This window comes from Budorcas taxicolor, chromosome 13 (assembly GCF_023091745.1).
Source record: "Budorcas taxicolor isolate Tak-1 chromosome 13, Takin1.1, whole genome shotgun sequence".
NCBI lineage: Eukaryota > Metazoa > Chordata > Mammalia > Artiodactyla > Bovidae > Budorcas > Budorcas taxicolor.
In genome coordinates, this window is record NC_068922.1 from 20,390,974 (window position 1) to 20,415,561 (window position 24,588).

General features: G+C 37.6%; 1 protein-coding gene across 1 annotated transcript in view; it reads left to right on the plus strand.

The window, feature by feature from the left end:
- The window catches only part of MALRD1 (MAM and LDL receptor class A domain containing 1), a 603,405-nt gene that overhangs the window by 47,948 nt on the left and 530,869 nt on the right, over positions 1-24,588 (plus strand). Inside the window, exons 9-12 of the mRNA XM_052651192.1 lie at positions 2,155-2,247; positions 4,792-4,999; positions 15,451-15,594; positions 21,748-21,845. Of these exons, the coding sequence (XP_052507152.1) occupies positions 2,155-2,247; positions 4,792-4,999; positions 15,451-15,594; positions 21,748-21,845 (543 nt within the window). The remainder of the gene's footprint in view (positions 1-2,154; positions 2,248-4,791; positions 5,000-15,450; positions 15,595-21,747; positions 21,846-24,588) is intronic.

Consider the following 24,588-nt stretch of genomic DNA (forward strand, 5'->3'; position numbering starts at 1 on the left):
TTCAAAATCATCAATTCTTTAGCACTCAGCTTTCTTCACAGTCCAACTCTTACATCCATACATGACCACTGGAAAAACCATAGCCTTGACTAGATGGACCTTTGTTGGCAAAGTAATGTCTCTGCTTTTGAATATCCTATCTAGGTTGGTCATGACTTTTCTTCCAAGGAGTAAGCATCTTTTAATTTCGTGGCTGCAATCACCATCTGCAGTGATTTTGGAGCCCAAAAAAATAAAGTCTGACACCTTTTCCACTGTTTCCCCATCTATTTCCCATCAGTGATGGGACCAGATGCCACGATCTTCATTTTCTGAATGTTGAGCTTTAGGCCAACTTTTTCACTCTCTTCTTTCACTTTCATCAAGAGGCATTTTAGTTCCTCTTCACTTTCTGCCATAAGGGTGGTGTCATCTGCATATCTGAGGTTATTGATATTTCTCCCAACAATCTTGACTCCAGCTTGTGTTTCTTCCAGTCCAGCGTTTCTCATGATGTACTCTGCATATAAGTTAAATAAGCAGAGTGACAATACACAGCCTTGACGTACTCCTTTTCCTATGTGGAACCAGTCTGTTGTTCCATGTCCAGTTCTAACTGTTGCCTCCTGACCTGCATATAGGTTTCTCAAGAGGCAGGTCAGGTGGTCTGGTATTCCCATCTCTTTCAGAATTTTCCACAGTTGATTGTGATCCACACAGTCAAAGGCTTTGGCATAGTCATAAAGCAGAAATAGATGTTTTTCTGGAACTCTCTTGCCTTTTCCATGATTCAGCGGATGTTGGCAATTTGATCTCTGGTTCCTCTGCCTTTTCTAAAACCAGCTTGAACATCGGAAGTTCATGGTTCACATATTGCTGAAGCCTGGCTTAGGGGATTTTGAGCATTACTTTACTAGCATGTGAGATGAGTGCAATTGTGCAGTAGTTTGAGCATTCTTTGGCATTCCCTTTCTTTGGAATTGGAATGAAAACTGAAATTTTCCAGTCCTGTAGCCTCTGCTGAGTTTTCCAAATTTGCTGGCATATTGAGTGCAGCACTTTCACAGCATCATCTTTCAGGATTTGAAATAGTTCAACTGGAATTCCATCACCTCCACTAGATTTGTTCATAGTGATGCTTCCTAAGGCCCACCTCACATTCCAGGATGTCTGGCTCTAGGTGAGTGATCACATCATGATGATTATTGGTCGTGAAGATCCCTTTTGTACAGTTCTTCTGTGTATTCTTGCCACCTCTTCTTAATACCTTCTGCTTCTGTTAGGTCCATACCATTTCTGTCCTTTATTGAGCCCATCTTTGCATGAAATGTTCCCTTGGTATCTCTAATTTTCTTGAAGAAATCTCTAGTCTTTCCCATTCTGTTGTTTTCCTCTGTTTCTTTGCATTAATCGCTGAGGAAGGCTTTCTTATCTCCTCTTGCTATTCTTTGGAACTCTGTATTCAGATGCTTACATCTTTCCTTTTCTCCTTTGCTTTTTGCTTCTCTTCTTTTCACAGCTATTTGATACTTTGAATTTTATATTTGGAGTTGTAGTACTTTACTCAAGATTCCATTCAAATTTTTCTTCCAAACTTATTCTCTATAATAAAAAATAGGCATCTTTATTATGTATATATACTTTATTTCCTTAGTTTTTAAAAGATAATTTTCATAGAGTGGTTTTAGAATCACAGCAAAATCTAAAGAAATGTACAGAGATCTCCCATACACCCCCTGTTCCCACATATTCAGTCTCCCCCATTAGTATCATCTCCCACTAGAATGGCACACATGTTACAACTGATGAACCTACACTGACATGTCATTATCACCTGAGGTCTCTAATTTACATTAGGGGTCATGTTTAGGGCTGCATATTCAGTGGGTTTGGACAAATGTATAATGAATGACATGGATCCATCATCATATTATCATAAAGAGTATTTTTGCTACCTTAAACACTCTCTGCACTCTCTCTTTTCCTCCCTCCCGATCTCCATTTCTTTATTTTTGTCTTAAAATATAATATATTATTTTAAACAATACTTCAGTTTTTTAGTACTTAATACCCTACAGGTATGATCAACTCTACTGAAATGTAATTAAGAGGGCACGTATATAAATATGAGATTAGAATTTTGGGAATGAGTGATTTTTTTTCTTTGAATCAAAGGAAGAAGAAACATTTTGGATATACAACACATCAACTCACAGAAAATGGGTGAAAGTGGATGTGGTAATACCAGAAGAACTGAAGACATTTAAGGTATAAAAGGGAGAAACAAGTATTTTTTATCATAGGTTTAATTTTTAGCCTTGTAGTGAATTTATCATTCGTTGTTAATTTAAATTAACATTTAAATTAGAAATACAGACTCATATGTTTAGGGAGAGCAATTACTTGTTTTCATTGTACCTACCTGTACTCAAGTCAAATTTGCTTGAGTGGAGAAGCAAGAAAGTAACTACTGTTTGTTTTTTTTTTAAACAGAGTTAATGTATTGATCAAATCTAGGAAAGAATAATGCAGTTCTTATACTGAAGCTACAGGTCACTTACAAACAAAAGATTGACACATTCAAATTTTATATAATTCAGTATTTAATAAAATTTTTTGAAATGATGAGAATATTAACTACTCTTGTTTAAAGCATTCTCGTTCTCCATGGGCTCCCTCCCTAGCATCCCCAAACACTGTGCAGTACAACCAAGGAAGCCAGTTGCATTTGAAGCAGATAAACAATAAACCGGTATTGAAAAATCAGGAGAGTATATGCAAATATTGTGAATGCAGGAATTCACATCTTTGTAATGCATGGGTAACTATCTGTCCAAAGATGCATCTGAAATATACATATGCTCAGTGGGAATGCTATCTCTTAAAATTATTAACTTGGGTTTTGTGTTGTATATAGAGTTGAGATTGTGCAGAAAAATATCTGGTAACATTTAAAAACTTTCATATTGAGTGTTTGCCATTTCTTTTCTAATATCATGGCAATATTGCAATGTGTAGTAATGTCAGATCGACATAGAAATTCTGGTATTATTAACTGCTGTTTAGATTTTTATTTTTAAAGTATAGTAGTTTAAGGTTCCATTCATTTTGTGTTGTATAAAGAGTATATAAATACATTTATACTGGAGTGTAAGTGTAAAATAAAGAGGCTGATTGTATGTGTGTCTTATGAAACCAGTTTTATTACTTTAAGGTAATATCACACTCATACATTTTTCTAGGTATTAAAAGGAGGACCCAAATGATATGAACTGTGACTATGCAGATTTTTTAAATCCAATTTGCAGCTGAATTTGGAACTTAAGAATCACAGCATTTTTGTAGCAATCTCAGAAGTTGAGGTTTATATCATAGCCCATTGAGTTAACATCTTGATACTATTTTATAAATTGTTAAATATTTATGCAAACTTGATCTTAAGTAATTCTTAGATATATATTGCTCATGTTTTTGAAAAGAAAATTTCTCAGACATTTGAAGCTGGAAGAGACTAAAAGGAGTCAGTCTTTGTTCCTAGAATCTTATTTACATATTAACAATATCGATGCAGAAAAAAAAATACTCCCTGAATTACTAAGCTGTACATCTGAAATACAATATTATAAATTAACTATACTTCAAAAAGTAGAAATACTTTTGTTGTATTCCATGAAAACCAAACCAAACCCAATATCTAGTGCAGTGCTAATCAACAGAACTTTCTGTGTTAATGGCAGTTTTATCTGTGTTCTCCAGTATGGTAGCCAGTAGCCACATGTGCTTATTGAATTCTTGAAATCTAACTATTAAAATGTGGAACTGAATTTTAACTTAATTTTTGTTCATGTAAATTGACATAGCCCTATGTAGCTAGTGACTGGAGAAGGCAATGGCAACCCACTCCAGTACTCTTGCCTGGAAAATCCCATGGACGGAGGAGCCTAGTAGGCTGTAGTCCATGGGGTCGCACAGAGTCGGACATGACTGAAGCAACTTAGCAGCAGCAGCAGCAGCTAGTGACTACCATATTGGATGGCAGAGAATAAGGCATCTGCTATACAGTTTTTAATTTCTTTTGCACTCTTGGTGTTACCTAATAATTGCTCTTGTTAAAACTTCAAGGGATATTAATACTTTCACATTATCTTACACTAGAATAGCAACGTATGGTTGTTTCAACTTGCTAGTAGTTTATACCTTTAGAAAGCCTGCAATTCAGTTAGAGAAAATGAATTCATTTCCTTTAATTAGCACTTATTTGATTGTTAGAGCAATTCTTTTATAAGAATTAATAGATTTTAAAATTTATTCTTTTAAATGTTTTCCTATTCTATTGCATCCCTTTTTATCTGCCTGACATTTCACTTCCTACCTTCTAGCAACTAATTTCAACAGTTAAAAAACCAAGTGCATCTATAACTCTTGTTATATAAATAGCAACAACACTTATTCTTTTCCTTGAATATTAAAGTCGGTGGGCTGTGAAAATGATGACCAAGTAAGTCTGCAGTCAGGGACATTGTTGGTGATTAAATAGGATCATGATCATGGGTGATTTCTCAGATCAGATCATCAGATCATGGGTGGTTTCTTAGACACCTCAGTGGCTCTAATGTGCCCATCAATCTGATGCGTGTGAGTCAAGCTTATCAACTGGGAACTTTATTTTTAGTTGTATTTGCTGCTTAATTGTATTTGCTTTATCTTTAAAAAGGCATTTTTCTGAATAATTCTTGAATCTCCAGTATTATTTTTGGAGTCTTTTTGAAGAGGGTTTTAAGGTCACAAATTGTTCTCTGTGCTTCCTTGAAGATTATTTTTGAAGGGACTATTTTGAGCCAGAAAGGTTTTATTGGGCTTGATGACCTGTGGGTCTACGCCTGTGCCCAGGCCTCGTCCAGACAACTTTGCTCTGCAGATGAATTCACCTGTGCCAGCGGCCAGTGCATTGCTCAAGAATTGGTTTGTGACTCTTGGCAGGACTGTTCTGATAAGAGTGATGAGGACCCGACAACTTGCTGTAAGTAAATTAATGGTTGACTCACTCCTATGCTCACATTCATGATAGTGGTTGAATCTGAAAGAGTCTTTATCTTGAGCAAGGTGAAGTTAGTATGTATGAAGTAAGATGAATGTATGTTCTCATTTTGATGCCATTAGCACTATTCCTTGTGGACATCTCTATGCTAATTTAATGTTTTGGTGCTTTTTGCTCACTCTCAGGATCTATTTGTTCAACAAATGAATAGTTGTGATGTTGAGTGAGATGTATGTATTTTGAGTAAGAGGAAAATGGATGGGAAAAGGAACCTATTTGTATTCTTCTCTTAAATACAAATTTACTATGGGTTAATAACCTGTTTTAAATGTAAGATTTTTTTCCATTCTGACCAATTATGCAGAAAGCTGTGGGGCAAGGAGAAAGAGAAGGAGGGCTGTCATTACCTTCCAGATAGCCATGATGATGTAGAAATCAGCCATGGTTGGTATTCATGACTAGGCAAAAAGGCCCAACTCCTTTATTTCAGACCTTTTATGAAGTCTTTGATAAGAGTAATGATAAGAAATTCTATTACTATTCAAACCTATTTATATCAGAAAGGAAACATAATTTAATTTACAACTTACATCATGGTTTTCATTCATATGAGGTAACTTAGCAACTAAAATACATGTCTTTTTAGAAACAATGAGTACAACTAAATGCATCCAATTTCTATATCACAAACAGGAGGGTTTCTTAATTATTAAAAATTTTACATTTATTTTTGTTGAAGTGCTTTATTTTAGTGATATATTTTATTGAGCAACAGAAAAATGTTATAACAAGATGAATATCACCTTTTTAATGAAAAGCTTTTACAATATGCTTCTGCTGATTGGTAAGCAAGGATTTTACTGAGATTAATGGACAAAGATGTAGAAAAGAGAAGAGAAAGCAAGGAAGAAACTCTCTGCCTCTTTGTAAATAGCAATTCAGTCTATTCCCAAGACTCTTGGTTTTAACCATAAATTTAAGTAAAATAATCTCCTTACCGATATGATCTCCATGGATTTTTTTGTGTGCCCTTTTTTTTCATTAGAAATGGAGGCATTTCATTTTCTCTAATGCGACTGTCACTTTCCTCTTTTTGTTTCATTAAAAAGCTTTTTTTTTACAGACAATTTGGTTCATATCTTGTGACAAATTCACCTTTCTAATGGTTTGTATTATTCTCAATTTCAGTAATTGAGAGTAAATATATTTCTTGCCTTTTCAATTCCACATATTGAAACTTAATAGCTTTTCTTCTTTCTTTCCCCACAATTCAAGGATTCTTTATGCTATCCTTTTAAGTGGTTTTCTTCATCGAATTTCATCTAGAATATTAGTAGATACTTTAGCATTTGATTGTGGACATACTTCCCCATATCTCTTTTTTGGAAGTTTTATTGACTACTTATCTGATGTTTTCCGCATAGATTATATCTTGATACTATTTTGCTCTTTCCTTTGTGTGAATTCAGGGACAGATCCCTGTCCTTATCAAAAAGTAGTTTTACTTCGTAGTCAGCTAAATTTTCCAAATAATGTAAGCTCATTTAGTCAAATAGTCAAAGAACACCTGGCATGCTTGCTTGATTTAGATCAACTTTATATAGGAGATATGACATAAAAAGGTAGCCATGTTACATATTACAAAACATCCATATAGTTTGGTGTCAGCATGAGTATTTCATGTACATATTTGTATAATCATTTTTGCTTGGAGGTAATTATTGTATAGTAATGGAATTACTAGACTCTATATAAATGTTATAAGGTTACACTGTTTTCTGCACTGAAGTATTTAACATGTGCAATCCATGTGTAATACGCAAAACGTGTCAAATACTATAGTGCATAAAATAGTGTAGCACTGTCTCAATTCTAACAATTCCATTACTATATAAATAAGTTTCTCCAAGCAAAAATGATTATACAAACAAGTACATGAAATAATCATGTCGATATCAAAGTGTATGTATATATGTTTTGTAGTATGTAACATGGCTACATTCTTATGTCATATCCCCTATATAAAGTATATAAACACATGTATATATATGTTATTGCAAAATAAGAGGCTTTCCTTTGACATTTTAAGCCAGTTTCAAACATTGTACAACAAACTTCGAGTTTGTATTTTATAAATTTGAATTCGTTATACAAATTTTTTTATAAATATAATTTTAAGGTCCATAAAACTCAAGAAAAATGTTTTTATATCTTTTTAAAAACTGTCAGTATAGGATGAATCTCTAGATTAGTATAGCTCATATTGCCGGGAGAAATATCAACAAGCTCAGATATGCAGATGACACCACCCTTATGGCAGAAAGCAAAAAAGAACTAAAGAGCCTCTTGATGAAACTAAAAGAGGAGAGTGAAAAAGTTGGCTTAAAGCTCAACATTCAGAAAATGACGATCAAGGCATCTGGTCCCATCACTTCATGGCAAATAGATGGGGAAACAATGGAAACAGTGAGAGACTTTATTTTGGGGGGCTTCAAAATCACTGCAGATGGTGACTGCAGCCATGAAATTAAAAGACGCTTGCTCCTTGGAAGAAAAGTTATGACCAACCTAGACAACATATTAAAAAGCAGAGATATTACTTTGCTGACAAAGGTCCATCTATTCAAAGATATGGTTTTTCCAGTAGTCATGTATGGATGTGAGAGTTGGGCCATGAAGAAAGCTGAGCACCGAAGAATTGGTGCTTTTGAACTGTCGTGTTGGAGCCACTCTTGAGAGTCCCTTGGACTGCAAGGAGATCCAACCAGTCAATTGTAAAGGAAATTAGTCCTGAGTATTCATTGGAAGGACTGATGCTGAAGCTGAAGTTCCAAGACTTTGGCCACCTGATGTGAAGAACTGACTCACTGGAAAAGACCCTGATTCTGGGAAAGATTGAAGGTTGGAGGAGAAGGGGACGACTGAGGATGAAATGGTTGGATGACATCACTGGCTTGATGGACATGAGTTTGAGCACACTCTGAGTGTTGTGATGGACAGGGAAGTATGGCATGCTGCAGTCCATGCGGTTACAGAGTCAGACACTGCTGAGCAACTGAACTGATAGTTACAGCTGTGAACTGAACTGATATATACAGCTTGAATACATCAGATTTTTTTACTGTATTCCAGAGGCTAAGTAAATATTAACTCATGAATATTATTAGTTGCTATCTGTGGTCAGCGTGATTTTTGCAAAATGCATGTTTACTCAGGTAAACATTCTTTACCAGGTTTACCAAGAAAGTTTACCAAACTTTCTTTACCAAGTTCCTCTTACTTTTATACCATTTTAACAAATGTAGTTGATTGAGCCTCTAGCCCAGTACCTTTTCAAAAGTAGCTAATGGTAAAGGAAAAATGGGTTCTGCTGTTCCTACCGTTAGTGTTACTTGGTTGACTTAGTAGTCTCAGCAGCAGCATTTGCGAGTTCCTTGGAAACGTAGAACTTTGGGATACAACCCAGTCTTACAGAACCCAAACTTGCATTTTAATTCCCATAGAAGTCTCTCAGTCGTGTCTGTCTCTTTGCAACCCCATGGACTGTAGCCTCTGAAGTTCCTCCGTACATGGAATTTTCCAGGCAAGGGTACTGGAATGGGTTGCCATTTCCTTCTCCACTGCATTTTAATAGTGCCCCAGATGATTCACCTGCATGTTTTAAAATTTGAGAACCACCGTGCCTAAAAGGCTTCCAAAATGGAGGCCGAAAACACTTTCTGAAAAGACAAAACAGGTGGAGAGAAAACTGTAAAAGAAAACAGTTTTAAAAGGCAAATTGGAGGCCTTTCATGATAGAAAACAAAACTCCCAGTACTTCACTAATACCTAAGGGCATCATTATAATTCCTAACAACATAGTTTTAAAATAGTGCTATTAAGATGTATTGATGTACAAGAACTGCACAAAACGAATGTATACAGTCGGGTTACTTTTGACATATGCATACATTTGTGAAACTTGTGCCACATCCTTCACCCCCCAAGTTTTCGTTGTCCTTCCCTGCCCCTCCGCAGCCCCCCACCCCCACATTTTTGTAGCCAAAACACTTGACCCAAGATCTATCTTCCTAACCGGGAGGGGCCGCATACAGGCGCCCTGGAGGCCTAGGTGCTGGAGGGTACCTGCTGCTGTCTGCAGGCAGCAGAGGCGAAGGGCGAGGCGGGGGAGGGGCAGCTGGCGGTACCTGAGGCTGCGCCCGCCGCACCCCCCGCACCCCACTCTTCCTCCTCCGCTGCCTCCTGGTTTTTCTCTGGCTCAGGTCAGTTAAGGGCCACCTAGTGTCAACATTTCCCAGCAGCGGAACGGTTCAGGGTCCACCTGCTGCAGGTGAACCCCTGCCTGGGTCTAGCAGCCTCCATGACCGGCCCTTGCAGGTGAACCCGCGCCGCAATGCCTTGGTGCAGCGTTCATTCGGATGGTGAAAGGGGCGCCGCAGGACCCACGACCCGCTGCCCCAGCGATCTTGGTCCTGAGGGCAAAGGCACTGGCCTCTTGGCCATCGCCGCAGGTCACCCAGGTCCGGGGCCTCCCCTTAGCAAGGCATCCCCGTGTGACGGCGCCCCGGGACCCAGGCGCTCCTGTGGAGTCCTCACCTTCGCCGCGGCTCCTCCTTCCTGGAAGAGACATGTCGAGCGGAGGTGGGGTGCCGGAGGGAAAAGGGGGCCACCACCTCTGACACTCCGGGGCAGGAGAGGTGTTGCCGGGGAAGGTGCCCAAAGGGCAGTGGTCCTGCAGGAGAACGCGGCCCAGGCCGCGGTGCCGGTGAGCCGCGGACGGTTCAGGGAGGGGAGCACCATGGAGCCCCGAGCAGCCGCTGGAGGCGGGAAGCCCGGACGCTGTGCCAGGGGAATCAGCCTTGAGGAGAGGGGTGGTGATCAAAGAACCTTCAGCAGCGAGGAGCGCAGGCCTTTCCAGTCCTCAGAGCAGGAGCAGGACTGCAAGCCCTGCAAGGATGGGGAAGCGCCGGTGCGTGGTTTACTGCAAGCAGTTTCGTAGAACTTGTCCGAAGTCCTCTAACCCTTCCTAGAGGAGAATATCATCTGTCAAAGTTCCAAATAGCCTAGATGCTCTTGCCCAGTAAAACTTCCCCACTGTCCACTCTTAAAGGCTCAAGATTGGTGTTGGAGATGCACAGGCAAGTGCCTGTCCCTACAGCACTTTCAGCTTAAAATACGTCCTTTAAATGGACACGAAAGACGGTTCAGAGAACGGGTGCTCGTGCAGCAGACAAGCGAGCCTTTTTTCATGTTCCTTCTCCTTTCTGCCTCTCCCATTTCAAAATACTACACAAAACTTTGTATTTTTTTTTTTACAAGTATTAAGTATTGCAAAACAATTAGCAAAGTGTATAATACAGTATCGTTGACTATAGACAGTACTTTGCATAACCAAAATTTGTATCAACTGAACAGCATATACTTTCCAGGGTTTTCAATACCTCATGCAAGTGGAATCATTATTCTAAGTGAAATAAGCCAGTCACAGAAAGGCAAATACTGCACAGTTCCAAACTATAGATTTTTGATGATTATTAATATGATCCTGTATAAAACAGGGACATTAAAGAATAAAATACTAATGCCATATATTTTCTACAACATTTCTAATAAGATGTAACATATACCAGGTATACACTGGTATATGCATACATGGTCTAAACGTATACATTGGCTAGCAGAACAACTAACATATAAAATATACCTAATTTTCCAACATATGCTACAATGTGGCTAAATCTTGAAGACATTATGCTAAGTGAAATATGCAGGTCACAGCAGGACAAACATTGTATAATTCTACTTACCTGCTGCTAAGTCACTTCAGTCGTGTCCGACTCAGTGCGACCCCAGAGACAGCAGCCCACCAGGCTCCCCTGTCCCTGGGATTCTCCAGGCAAGAACACTGGAGTGGGTTGCCATTTCCTTCTCCAATGCATGAAAGTGAAAAGTGAAAGTGAAGTCGCTCAGTCGTGTCCAACTCTTAGCGACCCCATGGACTGCAGCCTACCAGGCTCCTCTGTCCATAGGATTTTCCAGGCAAGAGTACTGGAGTGGGGTGCCATTGTCTACTTACCTAGAAGACTCAAAACAGGAAGCAGAATGGTGGTTGCCAGAGGTTGAAGGGAAGGGAAAAATGAGAATGTTTAATGGGTATGGAGTTTGGCTTCGGGATTATGGGAAAGTTCTGGAGACACATGATGGTGACGATTGTACAACTGTGTAAAGGTGCTTAGTTCCACTCAACTGGACACTTAAAAATGGTCAAAAAGGTAAATTTTATAACAAGTGTGGTGGTGGTTTAGTCACTAAGTCGTGTCTGACTCTTGCAACCCCATGGACTATAGCCCACCAGGCTCCTCTGTCCATGGGGTTGTCCAGGCAGGAATAACGGAGTGGGTTGCCATTTCCTTCTCCAGGGGAATGTTCCTGACCCAGGAATCAAACCTGGGTTTCCTGCATTGTAGGCAGATTATTTACCAACTGAACTACAAAGGAAGCCCATATAAGTATATTTTACCACAATAAAATGTTGAAAAAATATATATAGTTTATGCAGAAAGACTGTGTGTCAACAAGGACGGAAGGATGGACAGATCAGTGTTTAAATTAAAGCAGTTTGGAAAATTCCATGGGAAAACTCTTTTAATTGAATGAAAAAATAGGAATGTTTCAGAGCATTTAAAATGCGAATAGAAACTGTGACACTTCAAAGAAGAAGTTACAATATTCAAGTGAAAGAGACTTCAACCAAGAATCTGTTTAATTTTCAATGTGATACTGTGCCTGAATTCTTTCCATATTTTGAAAAAAATGTCGAATAGCAAAATAACCTCCTGAGGGTAAGGGACATATATGTACACTTAGTGGAGAAAAGATTTTGTGGGTTCTCAATAAATAAAATATTTTTGTTAGTATGATCGTATTAAAATCTAGTATCTGCTTAATGAATGTATAATTCCCACACAGACTTCTTTTCTTATACAATAGAGAACTGACTGACTGACTTCTGAACCAGGGAGTTCATAAATATTTTAATTTTCATGATCCAGAATTTTCCTCAGCTGCCACAGTGAAATTCTTTTTCTCTTGCCAGTGTGCTTCAGTGGTTAAATATGCAAGAGAAAGCTTTGTCATAATTTAAAAATATTACTCTAACTGATGAACTCAGTGAAATTTCACTGAAATTATGAACTGTGGCATATCTCATCCTGTGATTAGAGATGGCTATATGTATTCTGCAGTCACAGAAATTTAAGTAAAAGCAACCAGATAATCCAAATCACTACTTGTATGAATAGTTTGTGTATAATATGAATAGTTAAATTTTTAGATTTTATAAATATTTGACATTTAACACATGGTGGTATCATAAGGCATTTATTAACTGCCTGCATGTATTTGGCCCTCCTGGTTTTACTTCAGATAATAACTTTACCTTAAATGTTTGGAATTACGCAGGGGAAATAATAATGGAAGAACTTCGGCTTTGGTGACTGGAATTTGACTTATATTTTATAGTCCAGTTAAGTTCTAGAATATTTAGCTTTAAGAAAGTCCTTTGACATGTACTGGAGTGACTGTCATTGGTTTGAAAAAAAAAAACAAAAACCAGCTGAGCAATTCACTAAGATCGTTATAGAGATGATTGCATCATTTTATACAGGTGATTGCTTCCCTGGTAGCTCAGCTGGTAGAATCTGCTTGTGATGCAAGAGACTCCAGTTAGTTTTCTGGGTCAGGAAGATCCTCTGAAGAAAGGATAGGCTACCCACTCTAGTATTCTTGGGCTTTTCCAGTGCTTCAGCTGGTAAGGAATCTGCCTGCAATGCAGGAGACCTGGGTTCATTCCCTGGGTTGGGAAGATCCCCTAGAGAAGGGAAAGACTGCCCGCTCCAGTATTCTGGCCTGAAGAATAGTCCATGGCAAGGAGTCAGACACGACTGAGCAACTTTCACTTTGCATCATTTTGCTTTCATATATCTTTATGGTGATGGACTTAAAAAATTAATTTTCATTTTTCAAAAGACAGTGTTTTGGGTTCTGTGGAAAGTGCAAGATTTTAACTGATAAAACATCCAGATAATGAAAGAAATGGTTAAAACTTTTCTTCTAAGGCTGAATTTCAACATGAATACAATCTATTTTGTCTTGAAATCTTCTTTACGGCTTTTGCAGTGGAGTGAAACAGGCACAGATGTGAGACATCTGTCGAAGAGCCAGTGATGTTTGGGTCATTTTGTACTTTCCATTTCCACAGTCAGTGGTATTATAGCCATTTCATACCATTGCATATAACAGTAATTGTTCTCTGCATGGTCTTGCCTGCTTCCTTTGTGTATTAACCTGTAATTTGTTGTTCCAATAGGGCTATATTGAATATATTGCCCAAACAGGGCACTTGAGAGGAAAGGGGAGAGATAGTAATTATTATCCTTGGACAATGGGTATAAACTGAGACATTTCTGGGCCAACCCAGATGGGGGTGCCTATGGTTGGGGGAGGAGGGATTCCTTGACCAAGTTGACAATCAAGAATTGGGAACTTAACACATTTTGGAGATAAAGTATGTATTTAAACCTTGTCTATTTGTATATTCTTCTGACTGAGAAGAGCTGGGAGGTGGCTTGGCAGGTGGTGAAGTTCACAGAAGACCAAAGAACTAGATCAGAAGATTTTCTGGACGCTGGGGGAGACAGTCACAATTAGGTCATAAGTTCTTAACACTGTCAAAAAACTGAAGAGGCTCTGCTTGGAGCAATAACTGGCTATCAATAGCAGTAATCCCAGCAACACTGTAACCAGAGCTGAGAAAAGAAAAACATCCAGAAGCAATAGATTTCCAGTTAAGTACTATGTGGGTGAACAGCATTTCCTCACCACTAGGTTATGAGCAACATTTTCCCATTATTACATGATAGTTAATTTGCTTGTTTTTATTTTTGGAGAATACATTAAAGGGGAAATAATATTTGCTTGTAGAGAAAAATCTTTCGTTATATACCCATTATATGACTATCTAAACAAGCATAGTTCTAAGAACTAAACATTGAATTTACATGGAGAGAAAATTTGTGGCCTTATTTGCAAAGTATCCTTTAGTGTTCTAAGAGTTGACATATTAGTAATAAAATATCTGGTCATGACCCAGGCATCCATTTTTATAGAAATTTGAATATCCTTTGATTATTAATATATAGTGAGTCTATTCAATATACTGGTAAAATTGATCATATTTTAAAAAATTGAACATAACAGTTAAGAGCAAGCAGTGATGCAGTCTTTTAAATATTGAGGCAAAGTCCCTGGTGTAGAGAGGCTTCAAAGTATAACCTTTGGTATCAGACAACTCAGTCTGGATATTCTATTAATTATAGTTGCTTTGTAGGGTGTTTGTGAACACAGATGGTAATATAAGCAAAATACTTGGCACATACTTGGAGCTCAGTGGGAATACATCTATTCTTATTTTATTAAAGATCATAGAATTGTGATCTGGGGGAGTTGTTAAAACTTTAGGTGTTTTCTGACCAAGACCAAGACCAAGAATTATTTTATCCTTCTTTCTGTTATGAAAATGCCTCTGCATAAAGAGGAATACTTGCAAATATGTTTTAAATTAATTGCACAGAATTTCCCCCCAAACCACTATCTAATATAGGCTGATATTATAATTCTTATTTTAGGATAAGGAAGCTTTATAATTTCTTGAAAGCACAAATCAAGGTGTTAGAATTTCTAGTGTACTACCCAGTCCACTGAAACTTGCTATTTTTTTCCCTCACAAATTTGGTGACAAAGCTGTGAATAGTGTTTAGGAAGCTTACTCTAAATCCTGACTTTCTCTAGAACTCATTATCTTGTGATAAATGTAGGAACTTAAGTATTTTTCAACTTCGTAGTTGTGTATTAAGAGGAAGGAAAAAAGCGAAGTTCAAAAATATCTAATTTACCTGCAATCCAAAGTGGCTGGGGAATTTTTTCTTTTCTTTTTTTTCAGAGAAACTGTTAAACTAACATAATATATTGAATTCTAAGGTGCTGACCTCAGGCTCTTCAGGTGTCCAGAATTAATTTAAATTCCATCCTTTTAACCATCCCAGCAGGTGAATCTTTTTCATCTTGGCAATTGAATTGGTTACTCTGAAAAGCTGCAGTTTTACCTTGTGTTATTAAATGCAATAGAGATGGCCAACCAGGAAGAAATGTGCCAGGTGTAGATAGACGAGTGGAGAAGGATGGTGCTTCACGCAGCACATGGAGAACTTTGTGAGGCTGGAAAAATCAAAATGACTCTGATGATCAGAAGGCATTCTTTACAAAGTAGAGTGGTGGTTCTGACCACCTCAGTTGATTGGCTATGCTAGGGTCAATGTTTCCCTGCTTGCTCCCCCTTTATTCTTCTCACTTGTTTTCCTTTCTCTCCATAACAGCCAGTCATCTCAGGTGTGACTTTGAGTCTGGTTTCTGCGGCTGGGAGCCATTTCTCACAGAAGATTCACACTGGGAATTCGTGAAAGTATTGCCCAGTTCAGACCACCTTCCTGATGCTGAGCACCCAACAAACACAAATCATGGTAGGATATTTTCCTCTTTTCTTAAAAAAAAATTTTTTTTCTCCCTGTTGTGAAATGATGATTCTGTGCATTTTCACTTCCCACTGTAGACTGTATAAGTGGAACTTGGGTTTGTCTTGCTTTCATTTCTTCTAATCAACTTCATTATTTATGGTTGAGTTTCCTGAAAAGAGCATTAATTTAATAACAAAACATTTTGTTACACCTTTTAAAAGGTGGGATTGAAGGCATGAAGAGGGGAAAAGTCTTCTGATAATTTTCTCTCATTGTCATGAATCATGTACAGTAGGCTTGCCTTCTTTTTGGAGCAATCCAAGTTTTGCAAAACAGACTAGTTTAATCCTTTTTCTAGGAAAAGAGAACAGAGATTTAGCACTAGCTCGAAAATAAATTGCAGATACTCTAATACAACTTAATCACTCTTAAAGCTTCTTTGTAACAGTCTTACTTCTTCCCTGTATATCCTTTTATTTTAACCAGCAGTACAGTTTTTACATATCCCCTTAAAATAGAGCAACCATAACTATATATAGCATTCCACTGAAGGGTTGTAAAACTCCAAGGAAAAGAGAAGGGTTTTGTTCTGTTTTTGTTTTGTTTGATGAATTGCAAAGGTACATTAGTTTCATACTAACTTTATAATAACACAGCTGTGCCATAGATCCTCTTTAAGCTTGCATAACCTCCACTAGACATTATATCTCTTTCTCCTTTGAGATTTCCAAAGAAGTATACCAAAACTAATAGTGTTGACTGTGTTTTTAGCCATTGGAAATTGGGGTTAGTGGGGGAGGATGTTAGGGGACAGAGAGGGAGACTAGCTATTCATCCCATCTGTTGTCTAAAGCTATAAACTCAGCTTATTATTTAACAGTAGTCTTATTTTTCCCTTCAGATTCTGTGGCAGATTGGATTAAATGTAAAGTTTAAAATAGGAAGGAGACTATTAATTATTGAAACTACATTTATTACTAGTACATTTCCTCCAAGCTTATATAATGTTTTCTTAAACCAGTTGAGTACATACCATATATTAGACCTGGGTGTACACCAGTGGTAAGATATTTGAGTTGTTCCTACATTTTGGTGATTATGAGCATATAATTTGCCTACGGATTTTGTCTGGACATGAATTTTCGTTAGAGTTGAGCCCTCTGTCCACTTCCTATGTATAATTAATGTTTTCACTCTGGTTAGTAAAAAGACCCTACTGTTTCTGGCCCTTTATGACCTTGGGGCAGTGTTTCAGCTGCTCCTTTTAGAAGGTTTTCCTCCAGCCTCAGGTGGTTACCTTATGCCCATGCCCTGCTCAGTACTCAGGTGGAGATTTGGAGGGAACTCTCTGGAGATCTCTGGAGTTCGCTCTCTGCAGCTCTCCTTTTCCTGGAACTCTGTTTCATGAACTATGGCCACTTGTGTTTCCCCAAACTGCAGTCTTTTCAACTTGAGAAGACCGCCACACTGCTGGCTTCCTCCTCCCTGATTGGCAGTTGGAAACTGGGTTTAGGTAGCAAGCTGGGAAAATTGTGCCGCTTCGTTCCTTTCCTCTCTCAGAGATCATTGTGATTCTATATTTCCATTGTCCTACATTTGAAAACCATTATATAATATATATTGTTTTGATTTCTTTGCTAGTGTGAGATAGAAGACTAAATATGATGCCTGATATTCAACCTTGCCTTAAAACAGAAAAAAGCCTAATTCCTTTTGTTAATTTGCTTAATTTATTTGGTCTGGGCATGCTGTAATATATCTAGCCATCCTCTTACTGGATAAAAATATTATGACAATGCTGCAAAATCTATACTGGTATGCATTTTCTTATATGGGGATCTTTAATTCTATGCAGTAAATAACTAACAGTGATACTCCTATTTTTTTACAGAAATGTGCTTTCTTTCAAAATTTTAATACTTAAAATTCCAGCAGCAAAAGGAGTACTGTTTTCTATTTGTCCATCAATAGACATGCTATTCTTGTAATTAAAAAAAAAATTATGTGTAAAAAATGATTTCTCATATGTAACCTTGATTTGTATTTCATGGAAAGATGATCTTTTTCAAATGTTTCTAATTTTTTCCATTTATTTAGATCTTTAATTTCTCTATATTTGAAGCTTCAGTGTATAGATTTTAAAAATAGTTTGCTAATATTTCCTTAGGTTTTTAAAATTTTTGCAGCTATTGTAAATGTCGCATTTTAAAAACTTAATTTTTGGAGTCGTTGCTGTATATATAAATGTAGTTATATTTTAAAATATTGACCTTGTGGTCAATGGCCTTGCTTATTTTAAAATTATAGTTAAGAATTTATAAATTATGGGCTCATAATTATTTTGTCTTCAAAGATTGACAATTTTGTTTCCTTCTTTCTAAATCTTAAACTCTCTATCTTCAGTTTTATTGCTCTGACAAGGACCTCTGGAAAAATGTTGACTAGAGCTGGTGATAGCTGCTGTACTTGTCTTATTCCTCTTGAGGGGAAAAACTGTCAATAATTCAGCCTTGAATACTATAGTTACTTAAAGGTTGTTTTGTATCAGATAAAGATGTTTCTATTTGTAGTGTTAAAGTTTATGTATATGTGTGTGTGTGTGTGTGTATGTATATGTATATATATAAATTAATCTGTTAAAACTGGGTGTATGCTTTTCAGAACATATTGTGATAATCATTGTGATATTATCTTTTTTTGTTTGTAATAAAAAGAATGATTTTTTCAAATATTAAACCACCCTTGTATTCCTGACGCAAACTTCTTTTGACTGGTTTTATTTATGATTTCTTCCTGCATAATGGTATATTTGTGATATTTTTACCTAAATTCATTATAAGGTTAATTTTCTAATGTTCTCACAGCATCTAAGGAATCCTTTCTAGGCCATATTGCATTAAAACGGGTGCATCCTTTGCAAAAGGTGAGGTTGAGGCTGGCCTGTACAGTGTAGCCTGGGGAGGCTGACCCCTCCATTCTTTATTTTTATACTGTGCTGGTCAGCTAGCCCCTCTGGGGTTACAAGAGTTTTACAAGAATAGTTTTACGATGAACAGTTAAGATGAACAGGAATAGACTCTTTGGTATGCTATAATTCCATAGGTCTCTTAACTCAGAGCATTCTGTGGTGCAGGCTTGTAAGAAAATAAATCCAGAGATATTTTCCTGGAAGTATATGGGCCTGGGGTCAGAGTTCCTTCTCTTTAGGCTCTACCTGCATATATAAATTTTATCAGCACTGTATGTTTTTCAAGCATCTGGTTAAAACGTTCTCTAGATGGCATTTAGCTTCCACATCAGTTTTCACTAATGTAATATTTTCATATTATCTTTTCATCTAAAAAATGTTATCTCTTTTCACTCAATCAGAAGTCTTATAGTTTTTCATGGAGTTTTATGATGTTCTTCATACAAGTCCTGTCCTTTTCTTGTTAAATTTATTTCTACATATCTTGTATTATCATTGTTAACTGTGAGTAGAATATTTCTTATCATTCTATATTCAGTGTCTTATTGCTAAAATAAATAAAATAACGTAGAAGTATTTCGCTGTTTGAATTTACCTTGCTGCTGCTGCTAAGTCACTTCAGTCGTGTCCGACTCTGTGTGACCCCATATGCGGCAGCCCACCAGGCTCCCCCATCCCTGGGATTTGCCAGGCAAGAGTACTGGAGTAAATTCTCTTATTGATACCTGTCTTTATTAAAAGAGAATCTGTTGGGGTTTCTGATTTTACAATTACATTATTGGCAATGCACATGGAATGCTATCTCTACTTTTCTGTTGTATTTACTAGAAATTTTATTTTCTTGACTTGCACATTTGCTAGACCTATGAGATAATATTAGTCTAAGATAAGTAATATTATCTTACTAATATTTCCTCTAATTAGTAATGGTGACAGAATTTTCTAGGTAGTCTCTCATTATAATTAATTTTGTAGTTGGCCATTCAAGACATTATTTATTTTGAGATAAATCTTTAATCTTTATTGTTTCTTTTTAACATTTTATTGAGGGTATCGGGAATGAATGACTATTTCTCACGGTCTTTTCAATATTTGTTTATAAGGGATTCCCTGGTGGCTCAGACAGTAAAGAGTCTGCCTGTAATGCAGGAGACCCAGGTTTGATCCCTGAGTCAGGAAGATCCTCTGGAGAAGGAAATGGCAACCCAGCCCAGTATTCTTGCCTGGAAAATCCCATGGATGGAGGAGCCTGGCCAACTACAGTCATGGGTTGCAGAGTTGGACATGACTGAGCGACTTCACTTTCACTTTCACTTTGACTCTATTATTTTACTCTTTACTTTGATCTTATTGGACTTCCCTGGTGGCTCAGATGATAAAGCATCTGTCTACAATGCAAGAGACCCAGGTTCAATCCCTGGGTCGGGAAGATACCCTGGAGAAGGAAATGGCAATCCACTCCAGTACTATTGCCTGGAAAATCCCATGGACAGAGGAGCCTGGTAGGCTACAGTCCATGGGGTCGCAAAGAGTCGGACATGACTGAGCCACTTCACTTCACTTCACTTGATCTTATTGACTATGTTGATAAGACTGTTAAACCAAACTTCTATTCTTGGAAATCTCATTGGTCGGGGCACAGCATTTTTTTTTAAGAATTGCAAATGCAATTGAGACATTTTAATTAGAGCTTTGTGTCTATGATCATGAGTAATATTGAGCTGTAGTTTAATTCTCTTTTCATCATTCTTAACATTAGAGATATCTGGCATCATAAAATGAGTCAAGGAACTGTTCATATTTTTCTAAAACCTATGATATATGCAAGTGATGTGCAAATATTTATTCTTTAAAAATTAAATAAAATAAACGGTGGGGCCATACACCCTGGTAGATTGTTTTCCTATCACTTTTCCAGTTAATTTTGTGGGATAATCAACTTGTTCAAACATTTTGCTTCTTTTAGATTTTGGAGTTTTGATGTTTATGTGTTTCATCCTTCATTAACTGCTTGTTTAAAATTGTCCATATTGTATTAAATGACCAGAGGAGTAAGATCTTTGAATATTGTTAATGTTTAGAATTTTTATTAGTCTTTTGGCAATATTCAGTTGATTTTTACTTGAACCTGAGGATTTTTAAGGGGGAATAATTTTTCAAAGTCATCTTTTCCTACTCTTTCAAAGGTGAAATAGAGAATTTAATGAACTCATATACTCTTTCTATTACTCGCAGTCTGGAGTTGGGAAGAGTAGGCATTATCCTTCCCAATTGGATTTGGATTTAAGGCCCATAGGAACTGGGTTCTGTTTTTCTCACTCAGAGACTGCACTGCTGACTTGCAGCCATGGTAGTCTGGTTAAACATGTCGTGGTACCTGAAACACATTTAATTATGAAATCCTTTTCATTCTGTGCAGTCAGTGCTGATCTGGCTAAGAAAATTCCCTGCTGAATGTGTTTTATTTCATCAAAATAGTTGTCTTTACAGGTTGCCCATCACTTTGTGATTATCAAAGGGCAGGATCAGACCTTGACATTGTGCCGCACAGACTACCTTGTAAATTTTCATTATTCAGGGAGGCTACCCTGACTACTCTTCTGAACGTGTGATCTTTCGAGCTGCTAAGAGATGTTATCCCCCCTGTACATTTGCCATTAGCACTTCCATTGTAGTTAAAACCTAAAAGCAGTTATTTTGTTAACACTCAGATTACATCTTTAATTAAGCTTTCATTCCCACTAGCACAGACAACAATGACAAACATGTAAGCCCCAGGAGAAACCAAGCTCATTCTATAGGCTCTCATCCTTCAGTACATCCAGAAGAAACTTGCAAGTAAAGATCTCCTAGGAATTTTCTAAGGGCATGCTGAATGTCTAATTGTAAACTTACAAGCTTCATTTAATTTCAAAGTGTGACTTGAGTTAAGCCAATAAAACATGTTCATTGATAGAATTTAGATCAAGAGCTTATTTTTCATCAATGAGATTTTATTTCAAATATTTAATGTTATCCATATGAAAGCAATTCATGGTTATCTATGGAACGTAATGGTAAAGAAGTAAAAACGTAATTTTCTTTATCTGATTGATAGTTGAATATGTATGCACAGTTGAGCTATTAGAGCAAAGAACCGCCAAATGTACAAGAGAACTTTCATCTACATGACTTTATGTTTGTTTTTGCAGGATCATTTATTTATTTTGGGGCACATCAACCACCTGCAGTGGCCAAGCTTGGAAGTCCTGTTCTTACAAGATCAGTCACTGCCTCTACCCCATGTCAGGTAACCAATTACTGGAATATTCTTTGGCTAGTCTGTGGTTATAAACTGTTAGGCTTGGGTTACTCCAGCTAGTAAATGCCTCCTATGTGTTACTACTATTTTCATGATGTATTGAGAGATTTGTGTGAGCTATTTCAACAGGAAATGTCATGTCATTCCAAAAGACATTTATAGTGTATAACTTGCACCCTTTGTTTGGGGGGCCTATTCAAAAATATTTCTATCATTTTGTATTCTTTCCATGTAGTTCTTTCAATAATTTAAAGCTGTGGATACACATTGCGCCAGCTGCTTGTTATTTTGGCCAGAAATGTTGCTAATAATTGAGGAAAATAAAAGCAGTTTAACAAATTCCATTGAAAAAAAGATGAAAGGGTGAATAAATAAAGACAAATATGTTCAGGAAAAATAAATATGTTTCCAGAAGTTTAGTTTTTCAGTTAGTCCTTCTGATGCCGCTAAACACAGACCAAGGGGTAGTCAATCTAATCACACTAGGACCACAGCATTGTCTAACTCAATGAAACCAAGCCATGCCTGCGGGGCAAGCAAAGACAGGCGGGTCATGGTGGAGACGCCTGACAGAATGTGGTCCACTGGAGAAGGGAATGGCAAGCCACTTCAGTATTCTTGCCTTGAGAACCCCATGAACAGTAGGAAAAGGCAAAATGATAGGATACCAAAAGAGGAACTCCCCAGGTCATTAGGTGCCCAATATGCTACTGGAGATCAGTGGAGAAATAACTCCAGAAAGAATGAAGGGATGGAGCCAAAGCAAAAACAATACCCAGTTGTGGATGTGACTGGTAAGAGAAGCAAGATCCGATGCTGTAAAGAGCAATATTGCATAGGAACCTGGAATGTCAGTTCCATGAATCAAGGCAAATTGGAAGTGGTCAAACAAGAGATGGCAAGGGTGAACGTCAACATTCTACGAATCAGCAAACTAAAATGGACTGGAATGGGTGAATTTAACTCAGATGACCACTACATCTACTACTGTGGGCAGGAATCCCTCAGAAGAAATGGAGTAGCCATAATGGTAAACAAAGGAGTCCAAAATGCAATACTTGGATGCAATCTCAAAGAAAAACAGAATGATCTCTGTTCATCTCCAAGGCAAATCATTCAATATCACAGTTATCCAAGTCTATGCCCCAACCAGAAACGCTGAAGAAACTGAAGCTGGACGGTTTTATGAAGACCTACAAGACCTTTTAGAACTAACACCCCCAAAAGATGTCCTTTTCATTATAGGGGACTGGAATGTAAAAGTAGGAAGTCAGGAAACACCTGGAGTAACAGCAAATTTGGCCTTGGAATGCAGAATGAAGCAGGGCAAAGACTAATAGAGTTTTGCCAAGAAAATGCACTGGTCATAGCAAACACCCTCTTCCAACAACACAAGAGAAGACTCTACACATGGACATCACCAGATGGTCAACACCGAAATCAGATTGATTATATTCTTTGCAGCCAAAGATGGAGAAGCTCTATACAGTCAACAAAAACAAGACCAGGAGCTGACTGTGGCTCAGATCATGAACTCCTTATTGCCAAATTCAGACTGAAATTGAAGAAAGTAGGGAAAACCACTAGACCATTCAGGTATGACCTAAATCATATCCCTTATGATTATACAGTGGAAGTGAGAAATAGATTTAAGGGTCTAGATCTGATAGACAGAGTGCCTGATGAACTATGGACTGAGGTTCGTGACATTGGGCAGGAGACACGGATGAAAACCATCCCCATGGAAAAGAAATGCAAAAAAGCAAAATGGCTGTCTGAGGAGGCCTTACAAATAGCTGTGAAAAGAAGAGAGGCAAAAAGCAAAGGAGAAAAGGAAAGATATAAGCATCTGAATGCAGAGTTCCAAAGAATAGCAAGAAGAAATAAGAAAGCCTTCTTCAGCGATCAATGCAAAGAAATAGAGGAAAACAACAGAATGGGAAAGACTAGAGATCTCTTCAAGAAAATTAGAGATACCAAGGGAACATTTCATGCAAAGATGGGCTCAATAAAGGACAGAAATGGTATGGACCTAACAGAAGCAGAAGATATTAAGAAGAGGTGGCAAGAATACATGGAAGAACTGTACAAAAAAGATCTTCATGACCCAGATAATCATGATGATGTGATCACTACTCTAGAGCCAGACATCTTGGAATGTGAAGTCAAGTGGGCCTTAGAAAGCATCACTATGAACAAAGCTAGTGGAGGTGATGGAATTCCAGTTGAGCTGTTTCAAATCCTGAAAGATGATGCTGTGAAAGTGCTGCACTCAATATGCCAGCAAATTTGGAAAACTCAGCAGTGGGCACAGGACTGGAAAAGGTCAGTTTTCATTCCAATTCCAAAGAAAGGCAATGCCAAAGAATGCTCAAACTACCGCACAATTGCACTCATCTCACATGGTAATAAAGTAATGCTGAAAATTCTCCAAGCCAGACTTCAGCAATACTTGAACCGTGAACTCCCTAATGTTCAAGCTGGTTTTAGAAAAGGCAGAGGAACCAGAGATCAAATGGCCAACATCCACTGGATCATGGAAAAAGCAAGAGAGTTCCAGAAAAACATCTATTTCTGCTTTATTGACTATGCCAAAGCCTTTGACTGTGTGGATCACAATCAGCTGTGGACAATTCTGAAAGAGATGGGAATACCAGACCACCTGACTTGCCTCTTGAGACATCTGTATGCAGGTCAGGAAGCAACAGTTAGAAGTGGACATGGAACAACA